The sequence below is a fragment of the Ascaphus truei genome, chromosome 3 (assembly GCF_040206685.1).
Source record: "Ascaphus truei isolate aAscTru1 chromosome 3, aAscTru1.hap1, whole genome shotgun sequence".
Taxonomy (NCBI): domain Eukaryota; kingdom Metazoa; phylum Chordata; class Amphibia; order Anura; family Ascaphidae; genus Ascaphus; species Ascaphus truei.
The window spans coordinates 436813630-436831828 of NC_134485.1; the positions used below are offsets into that span (position 1 = coordinate 436813630).

Genomic DNA, 18199 nt, shown 5'->3' on the forward strand with positions numbered 1-18199 from the left:
CTCCTAAAATGAGTCCCCCCCCGCACGCTGATCTGTGGCCCGCAGTCACTGATTACTCCTAAAAATGAGTCCCCCCCCCCACCCGCACGCTGATCTGTGGCCGCAGTCACCGATTACTCCTAAAAATGAGCCCCCCCACCCCCCCCGCACGCTGATCTGAGGCCCACAGTCACCGATTACTCCTAAAAATGACCCCCCCACCCCCACGCTGATCTGTGGCCCGCAGTCACCGATTACTCCTAAAATGGCCCCCCCCCCCCCGCACGCTGATCTGTGGCCCGCAGTCACCGATTACTCCTAAAAATGAGCCCCCCCCCCCCCCGCATGCTGATCTGTGGCCCGCAGTCACCGATTACTCCTAAAAATGAGCCCCCCCCCCCCCACGCTGATCTGTGGCCCGCAGTCACGCGATTACTCCTAAAAATGAGCCCCCCCCTCCCCCCGCACGCTGATCTGTGGCCCGCAGGTCACCGATTACTCCTAAAAATGAGCCCCCCCCCCCCGCACCGCTGATCTGTGGCCCGCAGTCACTGATTACTCCTAAAAATGAGCCCCCCCCCCCCCCCCCGCACGCTGATCTGTGGCCCGCAGTCACTGATTACTCCTAAAAATGAGCCCCCCCCCCCCCCCGCACGCTGATCTGTGGCCCGCAGTCACTGATTACTCCTAAAAATGACCCCCCCCCCCACGCTGATCTGTGGCCCGCAGTCACCGATTACGCCTAAAAATGACCCCCCCCCCCCCGCACGCTGATCTGTGGCCCGCAGTCACTGATTACTCCTAAAAATGAGCCCCCCCCCCCCGCACGCTGATCTGTGGCCCGCAGTCACCGATTACTCCTAAAAATGAGCCCCCCCCCACCCCCCCGCCCCGCACGCTGATCTGTGGCCCGCAGTCACCGATTACTCCTAAAAATGAGCCCCCCCCCCCCCCGCCCCGCACGCTGATCTGTGGCCCGCAGTCACTGATTACTCCTAAAAATGACCCCCCCCCCCCCCCCCCCCACGCTGATCTGTGGCCCGCAGTCACCGATTACTCCTAAAAATGAGCCCCCCCCCCCCGCACCGCTGATCTGTGGCCCCGCAGTCACCGATTACTCCTAAAAATGAGCCCCCCCCCCGCACGCTGATCTGTGGCCCGCAGTCACCGATTACTCCTAAAAATGAGCCCCCCCCCCCGCACGCTGATCTGTGGCCCGCAGTCACCGATTACTCCTAAAAATGAGCCCCCCCCCCCGCACGCTGATCTGTGGCCCGCAGTCACCGATTACTCCTAAAAATTAGCCCCCCCCCCCCCGCCCCGCACGCTGATCTGTGGCCCGCAGTCACCGATTACTTCCTAAAAATGACCCCCCCCCCCCCCCCCCCACGCTGATCTGTGGCCCCGCAGTCACACGATTACTCCTAAAAATGAGCCCCCCCCCCCCCCCCGCCCCGCACGCTGATCTGTGGCCCGCAGTCACCGATTACTCCTAAAAATGACCCCCCCCCCCCCCACGCTGATCTGTGGCCCGCAGTCACCGATTACTCCTAAAAATGACCCCCCCCCCCCCAAGCTGATCTGTGGCCCGCAGTCACCGATTACTCCTAAAAATGACCCCCCCCCCCCACGCTGATCTGTGGCCCGCAGTCACTGATTACTCCTAAAAATACCCCCCCCCGCACGCTGATCTGTGGCCCGCAGTCACCGATTACTCCTAAAAATGACCCCCCCCCCCCACCGCTGATCTGTGGCCCGCAGTCACCGATTACTCCTAAAAATGACCCCCCCCCCCACGCTGATCTGTGGCCCGCAGTCACTGATTACTCCTAAAAATGACCCCCCCCGCACGCTGATCTGTGGCCCGCAGTCACCGATTACTCCTAAAATGAGCCCCCCCCCCCCCCCGCACGCTGATCTGTGGCCCGCAGTCACCGATTACTCCTAAAAATGACCCCCCCCCCCGCACGCTGATCTGTGGCCCCGCAGTCACCGATTACTCCTAAAAATGAGCGCCCCGCCCCCCCCCCCCCGCACGCTGATCTGTGGCCCGCAGTCACCGATTACTCTAAAAATGAGTCCCCCCCCCCCCGCACGCTGATCTGTGGCCCGCAGTCACCGATTACTCCTAAAAATGAGCCCCCCCCCCCCCCCACGCTGATCTGTGGCCCGCAGTCACCGATTACTCCTAAAAAAGACCCCCCCCCCCCCACGCTGATCTGTGGCCCGCAGTCACCGATTACTCCTAAAAATGAGCCCCCCCCCCCCCCGCACGCTGATCTGTGGCCCGCAGTCACCGATTACTCCTAAAAATGAGCCCCCCCCGCACGCTGATCTGTGGCCCGCAGTCACCGATTACTCCTAAAAATGAGTCCCCCCCCCCCCCGCACGCTGATCTGTGGCCCGCAGTCACCGATTACTCCTAAAAATGAGCCCCCCCCCCCCCCCCCCGCCCCGCACGCTGATCTGTGGCCCGCAGTCACCGATTACTCCTAAAAATGACCCCCCCCCCCCACGCTGATCTGTGGCCCGCAGTCACCGATTACTTTACGTAGGTTTTTTTGGTGCCGTATTGATCACACAAATGACACGCGTGTGGAAAATCGCAGCGTCTGGAGGGGGGGGGGGGGGACCGCGGCGGTAACTGCGCCCATATCATGGCTTCCTTTCTACGGTCAGATTAAGGCCGAGTCCCCGGTAGGCGCGTGCTACAGCGTGCGCGCCACACACCGCCGCCCTCTGGCGCGCGCCACACCACAGCTCGCTTGTGAGCTCGCTATGGGGCGGGACACAGTGGCCGTGTGTGTGGGCGCACAAAGCGCCGTGACGCGTACGCTGGCAGGGAAGACAAGAATTGTGTCTTCCCCGTGGTCACGTGGCCGCGCGCAGCCAATGGCAGGGCAGATATGCCCCCATCATGGCCCTGCCCCACCCCCCCTACAGAGCGCGGCTGTAGTCGCGGCACGCACCGCCGGGCGCACATGCACCGGGGGGAGGGACAGGGCCGCAGCCTCAGTTTGCGGAGCTTATTGTAGGAGAAATCCCTGTGCTGTACGGGCTTTGTAAAGCGCCGAGCACACTGCAGCCGCTGTATAAACATATACATACACGACTGGACAGCCACGCGAACGCACGTCTCCACGGACAGCCACGCGAACGCACGTCTCCACGGACAGCCACGCGAACGCACGTCTCCACGGACAGCCACGCGAACGCACGTCTCCACGGACAGCCAAGCGAACGCACGTCTCCACGGACAGCCACGCGAACGCACGTCTTCACAGGACAGCCACGCGAACGCACGTCTCCACGGACAGTCACGCGAACGCACATCTCCACACACAGCCAAGCGAACGCACATCTCAGCAGCTCACACGGACAGCAAACCCGAACGCACGTCTCAGCAGCTCGCGGAGGCGCCCGCAGACATGTACACGTACATATACACGGACAGCCACGAGAACGCACGTCTCAGCATCTCGCGGAGGTGTCCCACAGACATGTACACGTACATATACACGGACAGCCACGAGAACGCACGTCTCAGCAGCTCGCGGAGGCGCCCGCAGACATGTACACGTACATATACACGGACAGCCACGAGAACGTACGTCTCAGCAGCTCGCGGAGGTGTCCCACAGACATGTACACGTACATATACACGGACAGCCACGAGAACGTACGTCTCAGCAGCTCGCGGAGGTGTCCCACAGACATGTACACGTACATATACACGGACAGCCACGAGAACGTACGTCTCAGCAGCTCGCAGAGGTGTCCCGCAGACATGTACACGTACATATACACGGACGTACGTCTCAGCAGCTCGCGGAGGCGTCCCGCAGGCATATACACGGACGCACGTCTCAGCAGCTCGCGGAGGCGTCCCGCAGGCATATACACGTACATATACACGGACGCACATCTCAGCAGCTCGCGGAGGCGTCCCGCAGGCAGATACACGTACATATACACAGACGTACGTCTCAGCAGCTCGCAGAGGCGTCCCGCAGGCATATACACGTACATATACACAGACGTACGTCTCAGCAGCTCGCAGAGGCGTCCCGCAGGCATATACACGTACATATACACAGACGTACGTCTCAGCAGCTCGCGGAGGCGTCTCCGCAGGCATATACACGTACATATACACGGACGCACGTCTCAGCAGCTCGCGGAGGCGTCCCGCAGGCATATAGACGGACGCACATCTCAGCAGCTCGCGGAGGCGTCCCGCAGACATGTACACGTACATATACACGGACGTACGTCTCAGCAGCTCGCGTAGGCGTCCCGCAGGCATATACACGGACGCACCGTCTCAGCAGCTCGCGGAGGCGTCCCGCAGGCATATACACGGACGCACGTCTCAGCAGCTCGCGGAGGCGTCCCGCAGGCATATACACGGACGCACGTCTCAGCAGCTCGCAGAGGCGTCCCGCAGGCATATACACGGACGCACGTCTCAGCAGCTCGCGGAGGCGTCCCGCAGAAAGACATTATGTGTCTATATTAACGCTAGTTGCAAATCTCCGGAGGATTTGAGGGTAAAGCGAGCGTGTTTGGGAGAGATAAGGAGAGGGGATTTCTGAGAGGATGTCTCAGTCACACGCCAGGGAGAGAGGGGGGGGGGTCACACGCCAGGGAGAGAGAGGGGGGGGGTCACACGCCAGGGAGAGAGAGGGGGGGGTCACACGCCAGGGAGAGAGAGAGACAGGGGGGGGTCACACGCCAGGGAGAGAGAGAGACAGGGGGGGGTCACACGCCAGGGAGAGAGAGAGAGAGAGAGAGGGGGGGGGGGGGGTCACACGCCAGGGAGAGAGAGAGAGAGGGGGGGGGGTCACGGCCAGGGAGAGAGGGGGGGGGGGTCACACGCCAGAGAGAGAGAGAGAGAGAGAGAGGGGGGGGGGTCACACGCAGGGAGAGAGAGAGGGGGGGAGGGGGTCACACGCCAGGGAGAGAGAGAGGGGGGGGGGTCACACTCTCCCCTGGAGGATAAATAATAGGTTTGCAGATAAATCCCACACCCACAGGGGGGTGAGAGGTCCTTACTCAAAAAAGTAGTGGTACTGTGTGACTAAATAAAGAACAAATCAGATATATATATTAAACATTACACATTGGGGCGCATCTCTCCGGGGGATTTCAGGCGGATTGAAGCAATGTTTTAAACTATAAAAATATGGGGAGAAAATTTCTAAAATAATTAAAAGTCAAATAAAGAAAAACGGATTCGAAGTTTGCAAATAAATACGAATAAAAGTGTATATAAACCATACAAAACAGGGGTGCTTGTGTTTCAAAGCCACGTAGTGTTACTCCGACCCCCGGGAAAAAGGAGACCCCCCCGGAGACCCCTGGGAAAGGGAGACCCACCCCCCCGGAGACCCCTGGGAAAGGAGACCCATCCCCCCGGAGATCCCTGGGAAAGGAGACCCATCCCCCAGAGACCCCTGGGAAAGGAGACCCATCACGCAGAGACCCATCCCCCAGAGACCCCTAGGAAAGGAGACCCATCCCCCCGGAGACCCCGGGAAAGGAGACCCATCCCCCCGGAGACCCCTGGGAAAGGAGACCCATCACGCAGAGACCCCTGGGAAAAGGAGACCCATCCCCCCGGAGACCCCTGGGAAAGGAGACCCATCACGCAGAGACCCCTGGGAAAAGGAGACCCACCCCCCCGGAGACCCCTGGGAAAGGAGACCCATCACGCAGAGACCCCTGGAAAAGGAGCCCATCCCCCCGGAGACCCCTGGAAAGGAGACCCATCCCCCCCCCCCCGGAGACCCCTGGGAAAGGAGACCCATCACGCAGAGACCCCTGGGAAAAGGAGACCCATCATGCAGAGACCCCTGGGAAAAGGAGGACCCACCCCCCCAGAGACCCCTGGGAAAAGGAGACCCACCCTCCCAGAGACCCCTGGGAAAGGAGACCCATCACGCAGAGACCCCTGGAAAAGGAACCCATCACGCAGAGACCCTGGGAAAAGGAGACCCATCACGCAGAGACCCCTGGGAAAAGGAGACCCATCACGCAGAGACCCCTGGGAAAAGGAGACCCATCACGCAGAGACCCCTGGGAAAAGGAGACCCATCACGCAGAGACCCCTGGGAAAAGGAGACCCATCACGCAGAGACCCCTGGGAAAAGGAGACCCATCACGCAGAGACCCCTGGGAAAAGGAGACCCATCACGCAGAGACCCCTGGGAAAAGGAGACCCATCCCCCCGGAGATCCCTGGGAAAGGAGACCCACCCCCCCCGGAGATCCCTGGGAAAGGAGACCCACCCCCCCGGAGATCCCTGGGAAAGGAGACCCATCACGCAGAGACCCATCCCCCAGAGAACCCTGGGAAAAGGAGACCCATCCCCCCGGAGACCCCTGGAAAAGGAGACCCATCACGCAGAGACCCATCCCCCAGAGACCCCTGGAAAAGGAGACCCATCCCCCCGGAGACCCCTGGGAAAGGAGACCCATCACACAGAGACCCCTGGGAAAAGGAGACCCATCCCCCCGGAGACCCCTGGGAAAGGAGACCCATCACGCAGAGACCCCTGGGAAAAGGAGACCCATCCCCCCCGGAGACCCCTGGGAAAAGGAAACCCATCCCCCCCCCCGGAGACCCCTGGGAAAAGGAGTATTACTATCACCAATACACAGAAGCCACTGATCCAGCAGTACTCGGAGGCAGCCACCTAGGTCCCATCGTTTCCCATCTGTTGTATCCCAGACACTGAAGTTTGCACTGTAACCCGGACCATAAAGTCACTATAAATACAACTGTGTATACAGGCACAGCTGGGAGTATATAATTGTGTATACATGCACAGCTGGGAGTATATCATCCAAATAAACACCCCACTATAAATAGAAGTATTAACAGCAGCATCTCCACTCCTCAAGCATAAAACTTCCCAAAGTTTCCAGCTTTGATTTGGGACGTTCCCTGCGAATTTGGGAAAGTTAGAAGCCCAGCTGAGCGATGAAGCAGAGATATTCATGGTTACTGAGCCTTCCATTGGCATAGGGAGGCTGGCATCGTACCCACCACCCAACCCGTCCCCACCACCCAACCCACCCCAATGAAACATGACCCCGGCAGCGTCCACCCACCCCCCAACCCCAATGAAACATGACCCCGGCAGCGTCCACCCACCCCCCAACCCCAATGAAACATGACCCCGGCAGCGTCCACCCACCCCCCAACCCCAATGAAACATGACCCCGGCAGCGTCCACCCACCCCCCAACCCCAATGAAACATGACCCCGGCAGCGTCCACCCACCCCCCAACCCCAATGAAACATGACCCCGGCAGCGTCCACCCACCCCCCAACCCCAATGAAACATGACCCCGGCAGCGTCCACCCACCCCCCAACCCCAATGAAACATGACCCCGGCAGCGTCCACCCACCCCCCAACCCCAATGAAACATGACCCCGGCAGCGTCCACCAACCCCCCAACCCCAATGAAACATGACCCCGGCAGCGTCCACCCACCCCCCAACCCCAATGAAACATGACCCCGGCAGCGTCCACCCACCCCCCAACCCCAATGAAACATGACCCCGGCAGCGTACCCACCACCCAACCCCAATGAAACATGACCCCGGCAGCGTCCACCCACCCCCCAACCCCAATGAAAGATGACCCCGGCAGTGTACCCACCACCCAACCCCAATGAAACATGACCCCGGCAGCGTCCACCCACCCCCCAACCCCATGAAACATGACCCCGGCAGTGTACCCACCACCCAACCCCATGAAACATGACCCCGGCAGTGTACCCACCACCCAACCCCATGAAACATGACCCTGGCAGTGTACCCACCACCCAACCCCAATGAAACATGACCCCGGCAGTGTACCCACCCCCCAACCCCAATGAAACATGACCCCGGCAGTGTACCCACCACCCAACCCCAATGAAACATGACCCCGGCAGTGTACCCACCACCCAACCCCAATGAAACATGACCCCGGCAGTGTACCCACCACCCAACCCCATGAAACATGACCCCGGCAGTGTGCCCACCACCAAACCCCATGAAACATGAGCAGTTTATGGGAAGTTACCCATTGTGTGCGGGAAGAGACAAGAACTCTGGCTGTACAAAGCCGCCACTTACCAGCATTGTCCCGGGCGCTGACTCATAAAAAGGTGCCAGAGAGGTTACAACATACAGATCCCATTCTAAACCCTACTCCGCTTACAGCCGGCAAACCCTTCCCACGCCCGAGCGGCCTGCAGCGCACTGCGGGGTAACACACCCGTGACCTCGCCAGGAACGGGGGTCATTGTGTTACCCTACACTGCTCGTCCATACTAGCTCACACCAGGGGCCCGTACTGGATCGCAAGCTCTTGGGGCGACACACGCATGCGCTGATCACACAGGTAAGAATGGGGCACACTGCCCTGTATGAAAGGGATGGAGTACACAGGGTAACGTGCAGCCACCTCCGGGGTGGGACCCAAGCACGGGATCCCAGAGTAAATACCCCATTCTCTACAGAACACAAGGAGGTGGTAATACTCAATGTATAATAACCCCCCTACATTCAGAGCCATGTCACAGGGGTAACCAATACCCCTCTTACACCAGAGAAAAGGAGACAACAGCCCCACTTAATACCCCTAACCCCAGTGCAAGGGAAAGAATACCCCACAAGTAGCAACCAATACTCTAATAATACTCAGCTACCGTCCATGCAGGAGGAGGGGTTATTACCCCACTAACCACAGAGCAGGAAGTAACAAATACCCCAGTAATACTCCCTTCCCTGCAGGAGAGAGATTGTTACCCCAGTACAGGCACTAATACCCCGATAATGCTCAGCTCCCTCCGTGCAGCAGGAGGGATTCATACCCTACCCACCCCAGGGAGTAACAAGTACTCCAGCATTACCCCGCTCAGTGCAGGGACTCGCATTACCCCAGAGCAGGGGGTAATGAATACCCCGCCCAGCCTGTAACTGCCCCCCAGTACTCACCAGCGCAGAGCAGCCCCAGGAGCAGCAGCTGCAGAGGGGGGTCCATGCTGATCCTTGTGTCCTCCGGAGTACTCAGCACACTCACATACTCTCTCCCAGCCCGCCCGCGCCGCTCTCACGCAGAATTCACTGAGCCCGCCCGCCCCGTTTCTTTACATCCCGCACTCAAGGCTTCCTGCGCCCGCCCGCTCCTTTTCTTCCCGGCCGCGCTCGAGTTCACAGACACAGACCTTCTTGCGCCCGCCCGCGGCACCCTCTCCCCCACACACACAGAATTCACTGCGCCCGCCCGCCCCGTTTCTTTTCTCCCCGGCCGCACCTTCTCCTCCCCCGGACCTGTGACGTCACTGCCCTCAGGTGAGACGCGGCACCTGCCCCGGCGCCGGCCAATCAGCAGCCGCCTGGCTCACCTGCGCACGCATCTGATTGGCTGCTCGATGTTAGGCAGGTGAACCCCTTCGCTGCCGGCAGGGCCTGGAGGAGTAATGATTGTGTATCACATGTGGCCCCTGTTCCCCGTACCCGGGAAGGAACTACCAATGCTGCTATTACCTGCCCCGCAACAGGGAGGCCGGGGCCTCGGTGCAGCGCCTCCACCTGCGAGGGCACCCACCGCGGCGGGACAGGCCCAACAATAACACCAATAACACACACTCAGGTGTATACCAACAACCTGTACTGCACGCAGACCCCGGTACCCCGCAGTAATACTGCCCCGACCTGATACCCCCCGTGAGTGGCCCCAGGGTACAGTGGGTACCAGTACCCCTTCCTCACAATGTCAGGAGCCACCCAACGTGTTGGAGACAGCGCTATCCCGGGGAGTGTGGGTGCACTTAGTTGAGGTACCTGCTGAGTACTCCAATACCCGGGGCGGCCGACTTAGCAGCAGGGACCCGCTTGATCCAGCGACGTCGCCTGCGATGGCGTCCGCCTCCGCGTGGGGGGAATTCCGGCGTGGTGGGTAATATCACCAGTCTCTTGCAACTGGGATGGTCTGGTCCCGGACCGCAGGCCGCAGTCACCGCGTGGCGCCTCACCGGCGCTGCACCGGAGTATATGCAGCTACCGGGGAAAGGTCCCTAACTAGGGGCTTTCCCTATAGCAGCCGCAAGCTACCGCGAGTCGGGGCCTGAGGGGGGCGATCTGGCCTAGTCCAGGGAAGTCCCTGGACATTACCTGCTCCTCTGAGGTCCCTCTTCTGACTGGCGTGGTCCCGCTCAGCGCGCCAAATGTAACGGTCTGTGGCAGGGAGATCCCTGCACCCTATTGGCTGAGCTTGTCCATGTGTTGTGCAGCCCCGGAGGCTGCGCTGGGAAGTGTAGTTCCCCGGCGGAGCTTCTGTGTGTAATGGCCGCTGCTTGTATGACTCCTGCGCATGCGCTAGGTGTACTAAGATGGCCACGCGATTCCTTACCCAACTGCGCATGCGTGCGTGGCCTCTGCACATGCGCGTATAAAAAGATGGCCGCGTCCTCTGCGGAGCACCGGCGACCCGCTCGCATGCTCCCTGCACATAGTAACCTCCCTGCAGCGTTCTTAGCAACCCGATCCGGCAGGTGAGAGGGGGGACTATAGAGGACCTGGCTACACACACCACACCACACACAGACACGTTTGGAGCAGGGGAACCCCTCAGGCACACATAGATTGTAAGCTCTGCGGGCAAGGACTGCCCCGTTACCCTGCCTCTGGGTCGGGGAACCACTCTTTTGCGCTCTTTGGCGCACTGCGGCAGGCGGTGGCCATTTTTAAAGGGCAAGGCGTAGGACTCGGTGGAACGAAGAAGCCCTAGTGGCTGTATTCTGGCAGTTTCTGTCTGATCCCGTGAAGGATGAACTCGCGACTCAACCCCGGCCTGGAACCTTGGAGGATCTGATTTACCAGTGTATACGGGTGGACCAGCGCCTGCAGGAGAGACGTCACGAACGCCAGCATCCCAGGTTTGTCATGCCTGTATCCTTCCCGGCCCCTTCTATGCCTTTCAGGAGTGCCCCGGCTATCTTACCACCCCCTGATACTTCGGAACCAATGCAGATTGGCAGTCAACAACTTCGGGGTCCAGAGAGATCTGGCCTTTGCTTTTACTGCAGATCTTCTGAACATCTGGTACGCGGCTGTCCCCTGAGGCCGGGAAACGAGCACACCCAGTGAGTAATGTGGGGCTCTCCCTGGGTAACATCTCTTCTCGCCCCCTTTCCAAGGAAGAATTTCCCAAGAGGATCATGTTACCGATTCTCCTCGAGGGCCCAGATTGCCGTATAACCACTTCAGCATTCCTCGACTCTGGATCGGGGTAAAACTTCATAGATCAGAATTTTGCCATCCAGAACAAGATTCCGTTGATTGAGAAGAGGTCCCCCATAGGCCTAGAGGCCAATGACGGACGCCCTCTGCAACTGGCCTTCATCTCGCTAGAGACCCCTCTGCTCATCTTGTCCACGAAGGATGGTCATTGCGAGCTCCTCTCGTTCGATGTATTCCACTCCCCCATGGTCCAAGTTATCCTTGGTATGCCCTGGTTACAGACACACAATCCGTGCATCAATTGGACGGATCAGTTACCTATTCAGTGGCAGACCTCATCGGGACAGTCCAGTCCCTCTACTCTCCTTGCCGGCTTGGAGATACCTACCTCTCTTCCCTCCTCCCTTCCGGAGGCATACGCGGACTTCCAGGACATCTTCAGTAAGACTCACTCCGACCTGTTACATCTGCATCGCCCGTACGACTGCCCCATCGATCTGGTTCCAGATGCGATCCTTCCCAAATCCAAATCATATCCACTGTCTGGCCCTTCTAGAATGGCGTCATCTTCTAGAGGGTACCCGGGAACCTATCTCCATCCTCACGGACCATAAAAATCTTTTATACATCGAAGGAGCCCGCCGGTTAGGGTCCCGACAGGCTCGGTGGGCATTATTCTTCTCGTGGTTCAATAACGTCCTATCCTATATACCTGGCACCAAGAATGTGAAAGCGATGCCCTCTCTCGGCAATTCTCCCCAGAAGAGAGGTCGGAAGAGATCCCCAAAACCATCCTACCATCCAAATTTATCATTTCGGCAACCTCGTTTGATGTCCTGGACAAAATCATCAAAGCTCAATCCCACATTCCCAGAGGTCTAGTGGTCCCAGAGGGCACCCTATACGCATCATCGCAATTCCGGCGGAAAATCCCCCCATTGCTCTCTCTCCCCCCATTGCTCTCTCTCTCTCCCCCCATTGCTCTCTCTCTCTCTCTCTCTCTCTCTCTCTCTCTCTCTCTCTCTCTCTCTCTCTCTCTCTCTCTCTCTCTCTCTCTCTCTCTCTCTCTCTCTCTCTCTCCCCATTGCTTGCTCTCTCTCTCCCTCCCCATTGCTCTCTCTCCCCCATTGCTTGCTCTCTCTCCCCCCATTGCTCGCTCTCTCTCCCCCCATTGCTCGCGCTCTCTCTCTCTCCCCCATTGCTCTCTCTCTCTCACTTTCTCTCCCCCATTGCTCTCTCTCTCTCCCCCATTGCTCTCTCCCCCGCCCCCCCTCTCTCTCTCCCGACCCTCCTCTCTCTCCCGACCCTCCTTCCTCTCTCCCCCCTTGCTTTCTCTCCCTCCCTTCTCCCCCCCCCTCACTCACCACTCTGTTTGCCCCCCCACCACACAGCACCACTCCATTTCCCCCCTCCCCACACCACACATCACCACTCCATTTCCCCCCTCCCCCCACCACACAGCACCACTCCATTTCCCCCCTCCCCCCACCACACAGCACCACTCCGTTTGCCCCCCCCACCACACAGCACCACTCCATTTCCACCCTCCCACCACACAGCACCACTCCATTTCCCCCCCCACCACCACACAGCACCACTCCGTTTCCCCCACCACCACGCAGCACCACTCCGTTCCCCCACCACCACGCAGCACCACTCCGTCCCCCCCCCACCACGCAGCACCACTCCGTCCCCCCCCCCTCTTCCACATCTCTCACTAAATTCCATGTTTGTGTTTTGTGTGTGAGAGCGGGAGAGTGAGCGGGAGAGTGAGCGGGAGAGTGAGTGGGCGAGTGAGCGGGAGAATTCCCATTCACAGAGGTAAGCGCGCCAAGCGCATAGCGAGCTCCGCGCCAGCCTTAAAGTGAAGAGGAGGATTATGTAAGTAATACAGGGATTTGATCGGAAGCCAGGAGAGGGATTTTAGGAGGGGGGACGCGGAGACAGATTTAGGAAAGAGTAGCGTGATTCTGGCAGCAGCGTTTAGGATAGATTGTAGGGGAGACAGGTGAGAGGCAGGGAGGCCGGACAGCAGGAGGTTACAGTAATCAGGACGGGAGAGAATGAGGGCCTGAGTCAGAGTTCTTAGCAATAGAGGGACAGAGGAACGGGCGTATCTTTGCAGTGTTACAGAGGTAAAAATGACAAGTTTTAGCTACATTTGGCCAAAGATAAAAAAAGAGGAAAAGATACAGTATAGCGCACCAAATGTACCCCCCGTGAGGGCAAATATTATTCACGTGAGAATATAAACATATGCGGAGAGTCCTCTGTGTACCAGGGGTAAGAGGAAAGTGTCTGTATACCAGGGGTAAGAGGGAAGTGTCTGTATACCAGGGGTAAGTGGGAAGTGTCTGTGTACCAGGGGTAAGAGGAAAGTGTCTGTATACCAGGGGTAAGTGGGAAGTGTCTGTATACCAGGGGTAAGAGGGAAGTGTCTGTATAGCAGGGGTAAGAGGGAAGTGTCTGTATAGCAGGGGTAAGTGGGAATTGTCTGTATACCAGGGGTAAGTGGAAAGTGTCTGTATACCAGGGGTAAGTGGGAAGTGTCTGTATACCAGGGGTAAGAGGGAAGTGTCTGTATACCAGGGGTAAGTGGGAAGTGTCTGTATACCAGGGGTAAGTGGGAAGTATCTGTGTACCAGGGGTAAGAGGAAAGTGTCTGTATACCAGGGGTAAGTGGGAAGTGTCTGTATACCAGGGGTAAGAGGGAAGTGTCTGTATAGCAGGGGTAAGAGGGAAGTGTCTGTATAGCAGGGGTAAGTGGGAATTGTCTGTATACCAGGGGTAAGTGGAAAGTGTCTGTATACCAGGGGTAAGTGGGAAGTGTCTGTATACCAGGGGTAAGTGGGAAGTGTCAGTATACCAGGGGTAAATGGGAAGTGTCTGTATACCAGGGGTAAGTGGGAAGTATCTGTGTACCAGGGGTAAGTGGGAAGGGTCTGTATACCAGGGGTAAGTGGGAAGTGTCTATTCCAGGGGTAAGAGGAAAGTGTCTGTATACCAGGGGTCAGAGGAAAGTGTCTGTATACCAGGGGTAAGAGGAAAGTGTCTGTATACCAGGGGTAAGAGGAAAGTGTCTGTATACCAGGGGTAAGTGGAAAGTGTCTGTATACCATGGGTAAGTGGGAAGTGTCTGTATACCAGGGGTAAGTGGGAAGTGTCTGTATACCAGGGGTAAGTGGGAAGTGTCAGTATACCAGGGGTAAGTGGGAAGTGTCAGTATACCAGGGGTAAGTGGGAAGTGTCAGTATACCAGGGGTAAGTGGGAAGTGTCAGTATACCAGGGGTAAGTGGGAAGTGTCAGTATACCAGGGGTAAGTGGGAAGTGTCAGTATACCAGGGGTAAGAGGAAAGTGCCTGTATACCAGGTGTAAGTGAAAAGTGTCTGTATACCAGGGGTAAGTGGAAAGTGTCTGTATACCAGGGGTAAGAGGAAAGTGTCTGTATACCAGGGGTAAGAGGAAAGTGTCTGTATACCAGGGGTAAGAGGAAAGTGTCTGTATTCCATGGGTAAGAGGAAAGTGTCTGTATACCAGGGGTAAGTGGGAAGTGTCTGTATACCAGGGGTAAGAGGAAAGAATCTGTATACCAGGGGTAAGAGGAAAGTGTCTGTATACAAGGGGTAAGAGGAAAGTGTCTGTATACCAGGGGTAAGTGGAAAGTGTCTGTATACCAGGGGTAAGTGGAAAGTGTCTGTATACCAGGGGTAAGTGGGAAGTGACTGTATACCAGGGGTAAGAGGAAAGTGTCTGTATACCAGGGGTAAGAGGAAAGAATCTGTATACCAGGGGTAAGAGGAAAGTGTCTGTATACCAGGGGTAAGAGGAAATAATCTGTATACCAGGGGTAAGTGGAAAGTGTCTGTATACCAGGGGTAAGAGGAAAGTGTCTGTATACCATGGGTAAGAGGAAAGTGTCTGTATATCAAGGGTAAGTGGGAAGTGTCTGTATACCAGGGGTAAGAGGAAAGAATCTGTATACCAGGGGTAAGAGGAAAGTGTCTGTATACCAGGGGTAAGAAGAAAGTGTCTGTATACCAGGGGTAAGAAGAAAGTGTCTGTATACCAGGGGTAAGTGGAAAGTGTCTGTATACCAGGGGTAAGTGAAAAGTGTCTGTATACCAGGGGTAAGTGGAAAGTGTCTGTATACCAGGGGTAAGTGGAAAGTGTCTGTATACCAGTGGTAAGAGGAAAGTGTCTGTATACCAGTGGTAAGAGGGAAGTGTCTGTATACCAGGGGTAAGAAGAAACTGTCTGTATAGCAGGGTTAAGTGGGAAGTCTGTCTGTATACCAGGGGTAAGTGGAAAGTGTCTGTATACCAGGGGTAAGTGGGAAGTGTCTGTATACCAGGGGTAAGTGGGAAGTGTCAGTATACCAGGGGTAAGTGGGAAGTGTCAGTATACCAGGAGTAAGTGGGAAGTGTCTGTATACCAGAGGTAAGTGGGAAGTGTCTGTGTACCAGGGCTAAGAGGAAAGTGCCTGTTTACCAGGGGTAAGTGGGAAGTGTCTGTGTACCAGGGGTAAGTGGAAAGTGTCTTTATACCAGGGGTAAGAGGAAAGTGTCTGTATACCAGGGGTAAGTGGAAAGTGTCTGTATGCCAGGGGTAAGTGGAAAGTGTCTGTATACCAGGGGGTAAGTGGAAAGTGTCTGTTTACCAGGAGTAAGTGGAAAGTGACTGTATACCAGGGGAAAGTGGGAAGTGTCTGAACACAAATTAATACATATAATTATCAAAAAATGTATACACAACAAAACCTTGTGACCGCTGAAAGAACTGACGAGTTGTATTGCATTTTCTGTCTTTATTTATATAGCGCCAAAAGTGTACTCAGCGTTTAACAAAGCATACAGTACAGGGAATTATAATAATACAATAAGCGCAGCAAAATCAGACAATAGGAAAGGAAATCCCTGCCCCGAAGAGCTTACACTCTAAGCGGTATGTTGGGGAGAGTTACAGAGACAGCAGGTGAGGGGATAAGTGCGGTATATGGCAGTGCTTGGCCACAATGGGTGGTATGTGACAGAGTGGGATAGTAACCGTGAGTGCAGGCTGTTGGGATGCTTTATTTGTGGGGTGAGATTTAAGGTTGGTCAGTATTAAAATGAGAGGGTTCCTGGCTTCTGTCTATATGTTGGTAGAGTTTGCACGCCGCTGCTGGGACCGTGAAAACGCTCTGGTGCTGCCGCTGTACGGGTGATTCATCTTTGTGATGGTGTGTAAGGAATCCATACCTTAGTTTACTGCTTACCTTGCCTTACAGACCAGTGCAGTCCTGGAACACTTCCCCTGATATCTACTGCAGCTGTGCAATCGATTACTGCAGCCCCAGCCTGGGTTCAGTCATTAGAGCAATGCTGTCACACGCCCCTTCTGCTATTGGTTCACTGACCTTTAAATACAGCTTTCCCACAATGCTTCTCTACCGAGCATAATCCTTCTTGGATGTTACATGTGTTTTGCCACAAGCCCTAGGCTTGTTATCTCTCGTTTAGTTTCCATGTTCCATGTCCTTAGTTCATGTCCTGGTTCCTGTGCTGAAGCGGAGGATCCCCAGCGTTTCCTTCAGCTCCCTGTTTCCTGATGCCTGCTGCCCTTCCATAGCAGAGGCCTGTCTATTGGTTCCTGGGGCCTGCTGCTTTCTCTCCATAGCAGAGGCCGTGTCCAGGTTCCTGTTCCTGTGCTGAAGCGGAGGACCTCCAGTGTTTACTTCAGCTCCCTGTTTCCTGAGGCCTGCTGCCTTTCCCTTAGCAGAGGCCGGTCTACTAGTCCTGAGGTCTGTAGCTCTCTCTCTCCTTGCACAGGCTTGTTCTGGACTCTTTGCGCTGAAGCACTGGTTTACCAGTGCTGCCTGGCGGTGTGCCCACTCCGGTCTGCCTATCCCTTCCTGAGACCGGTACCATGGGCCGTGGTCGCCGCACGCGCAGAACCGGCTCCCGCCCTGCATCTATTACGCTGAAGCGGGACCTAGTTGACTTCCTGTTGCCGAAACTCCGCTTGGATAACGTTTACCCTGATGTCTCCTATCCTGACCCTGGCTCGTCCACTGACTACGCTGCTCTCTCCAGTCCCGACCCTGCTATGTACGACTACGAACTGCGCATTCCGGATCCGACTACGTGGTCTCAGGTCGGTGATTATACAACCCCACCTCAGCCCCGCGGTCCGGTCTTGGTTTGTGGCGAGCACAACCGTGACACGGTGCTAACAACTAAGCCACCGGGATGAGTAATCCATTTCACCTGCCTCATCTTCCTGTGATCCTGTGATTCAGTAAACGGCGACGCTATGAAAGTGCAGCGCGTGTGCATACTGCCCCTGCTGTAATAGAGAGGGTGGGAATGAAAATCCCCCAGCGATGCTTCCCTGAATATAAGATGCAATGAAAGTCAGTCTCACTATGTATAAAGAGTCCCAGGCAGTGTAATCAGAGTCGGAGGAAGGATCCCACGGTGTCAGCGATGGTCACTGACTTCACAGAAACACATTTGATATGCTCATGAAACCCGGGAAAACATGAAGAACTCCCAGGTTGCATGCACGTTACCTAGCCCAGTCCGTGTGGCATATAAAGTTAGCAATGCAATATCACAGCGTCGGGGTAAACCTCCATAATGTGCTGAGTGGAATGTGTAAAGGTTTTTGCTCCCTCCGTTCCGTGGGTCCTTGCGGACTGTCAATTAGATTGTAAGCTCCCCGGAGCAGGGACTCCTCTTCACAGTGTTACTTTTCTGTCTGAAGCGCTTATTCCCATGACCTGTTATTTATATTATCTGTTATTTATATGATTTCTACGTGTATTACTGCTGTGACGCGCTACGTACACTAATGGCGCTATATAAATAAAGGCCTACGTACAATACAATAGTGTCCGCGGAGTTGCATTGGTGAGGCGGTGCATCTGCTTTGAAGGGGACAATGTGACCGGGCTGCTGTATGCTAGTACAAAAATAATTTTATTGGCACATCAAAA

The 18199-nt window shown here is 56.4% G+C and overlaps 1 protein-coding gene across 1 annotated transcript in view; it reads right to left on the reverse strand.

Annotated features, from left to right (window-relative positions):
- The window catches only part of PTGFRN (prostaglandin F2 receptor inhibitor), a 79936-nt gene extending 70774 nt beyond the window's left edge, over positions 1-9162 (reverse strand). Inside the window, 1 exon segment of the mRNA XM_075593275.1 lies at positions 8975-9162. Within this exon segment, the coding sequence (XP_075449390.1) occupies positions 8975-9020 (46 nt within the window). The 5' untranslated portion in view covers positions 9021-9162.
- Positions 9163-18199: the final 9037 nt, after the last annotated feature.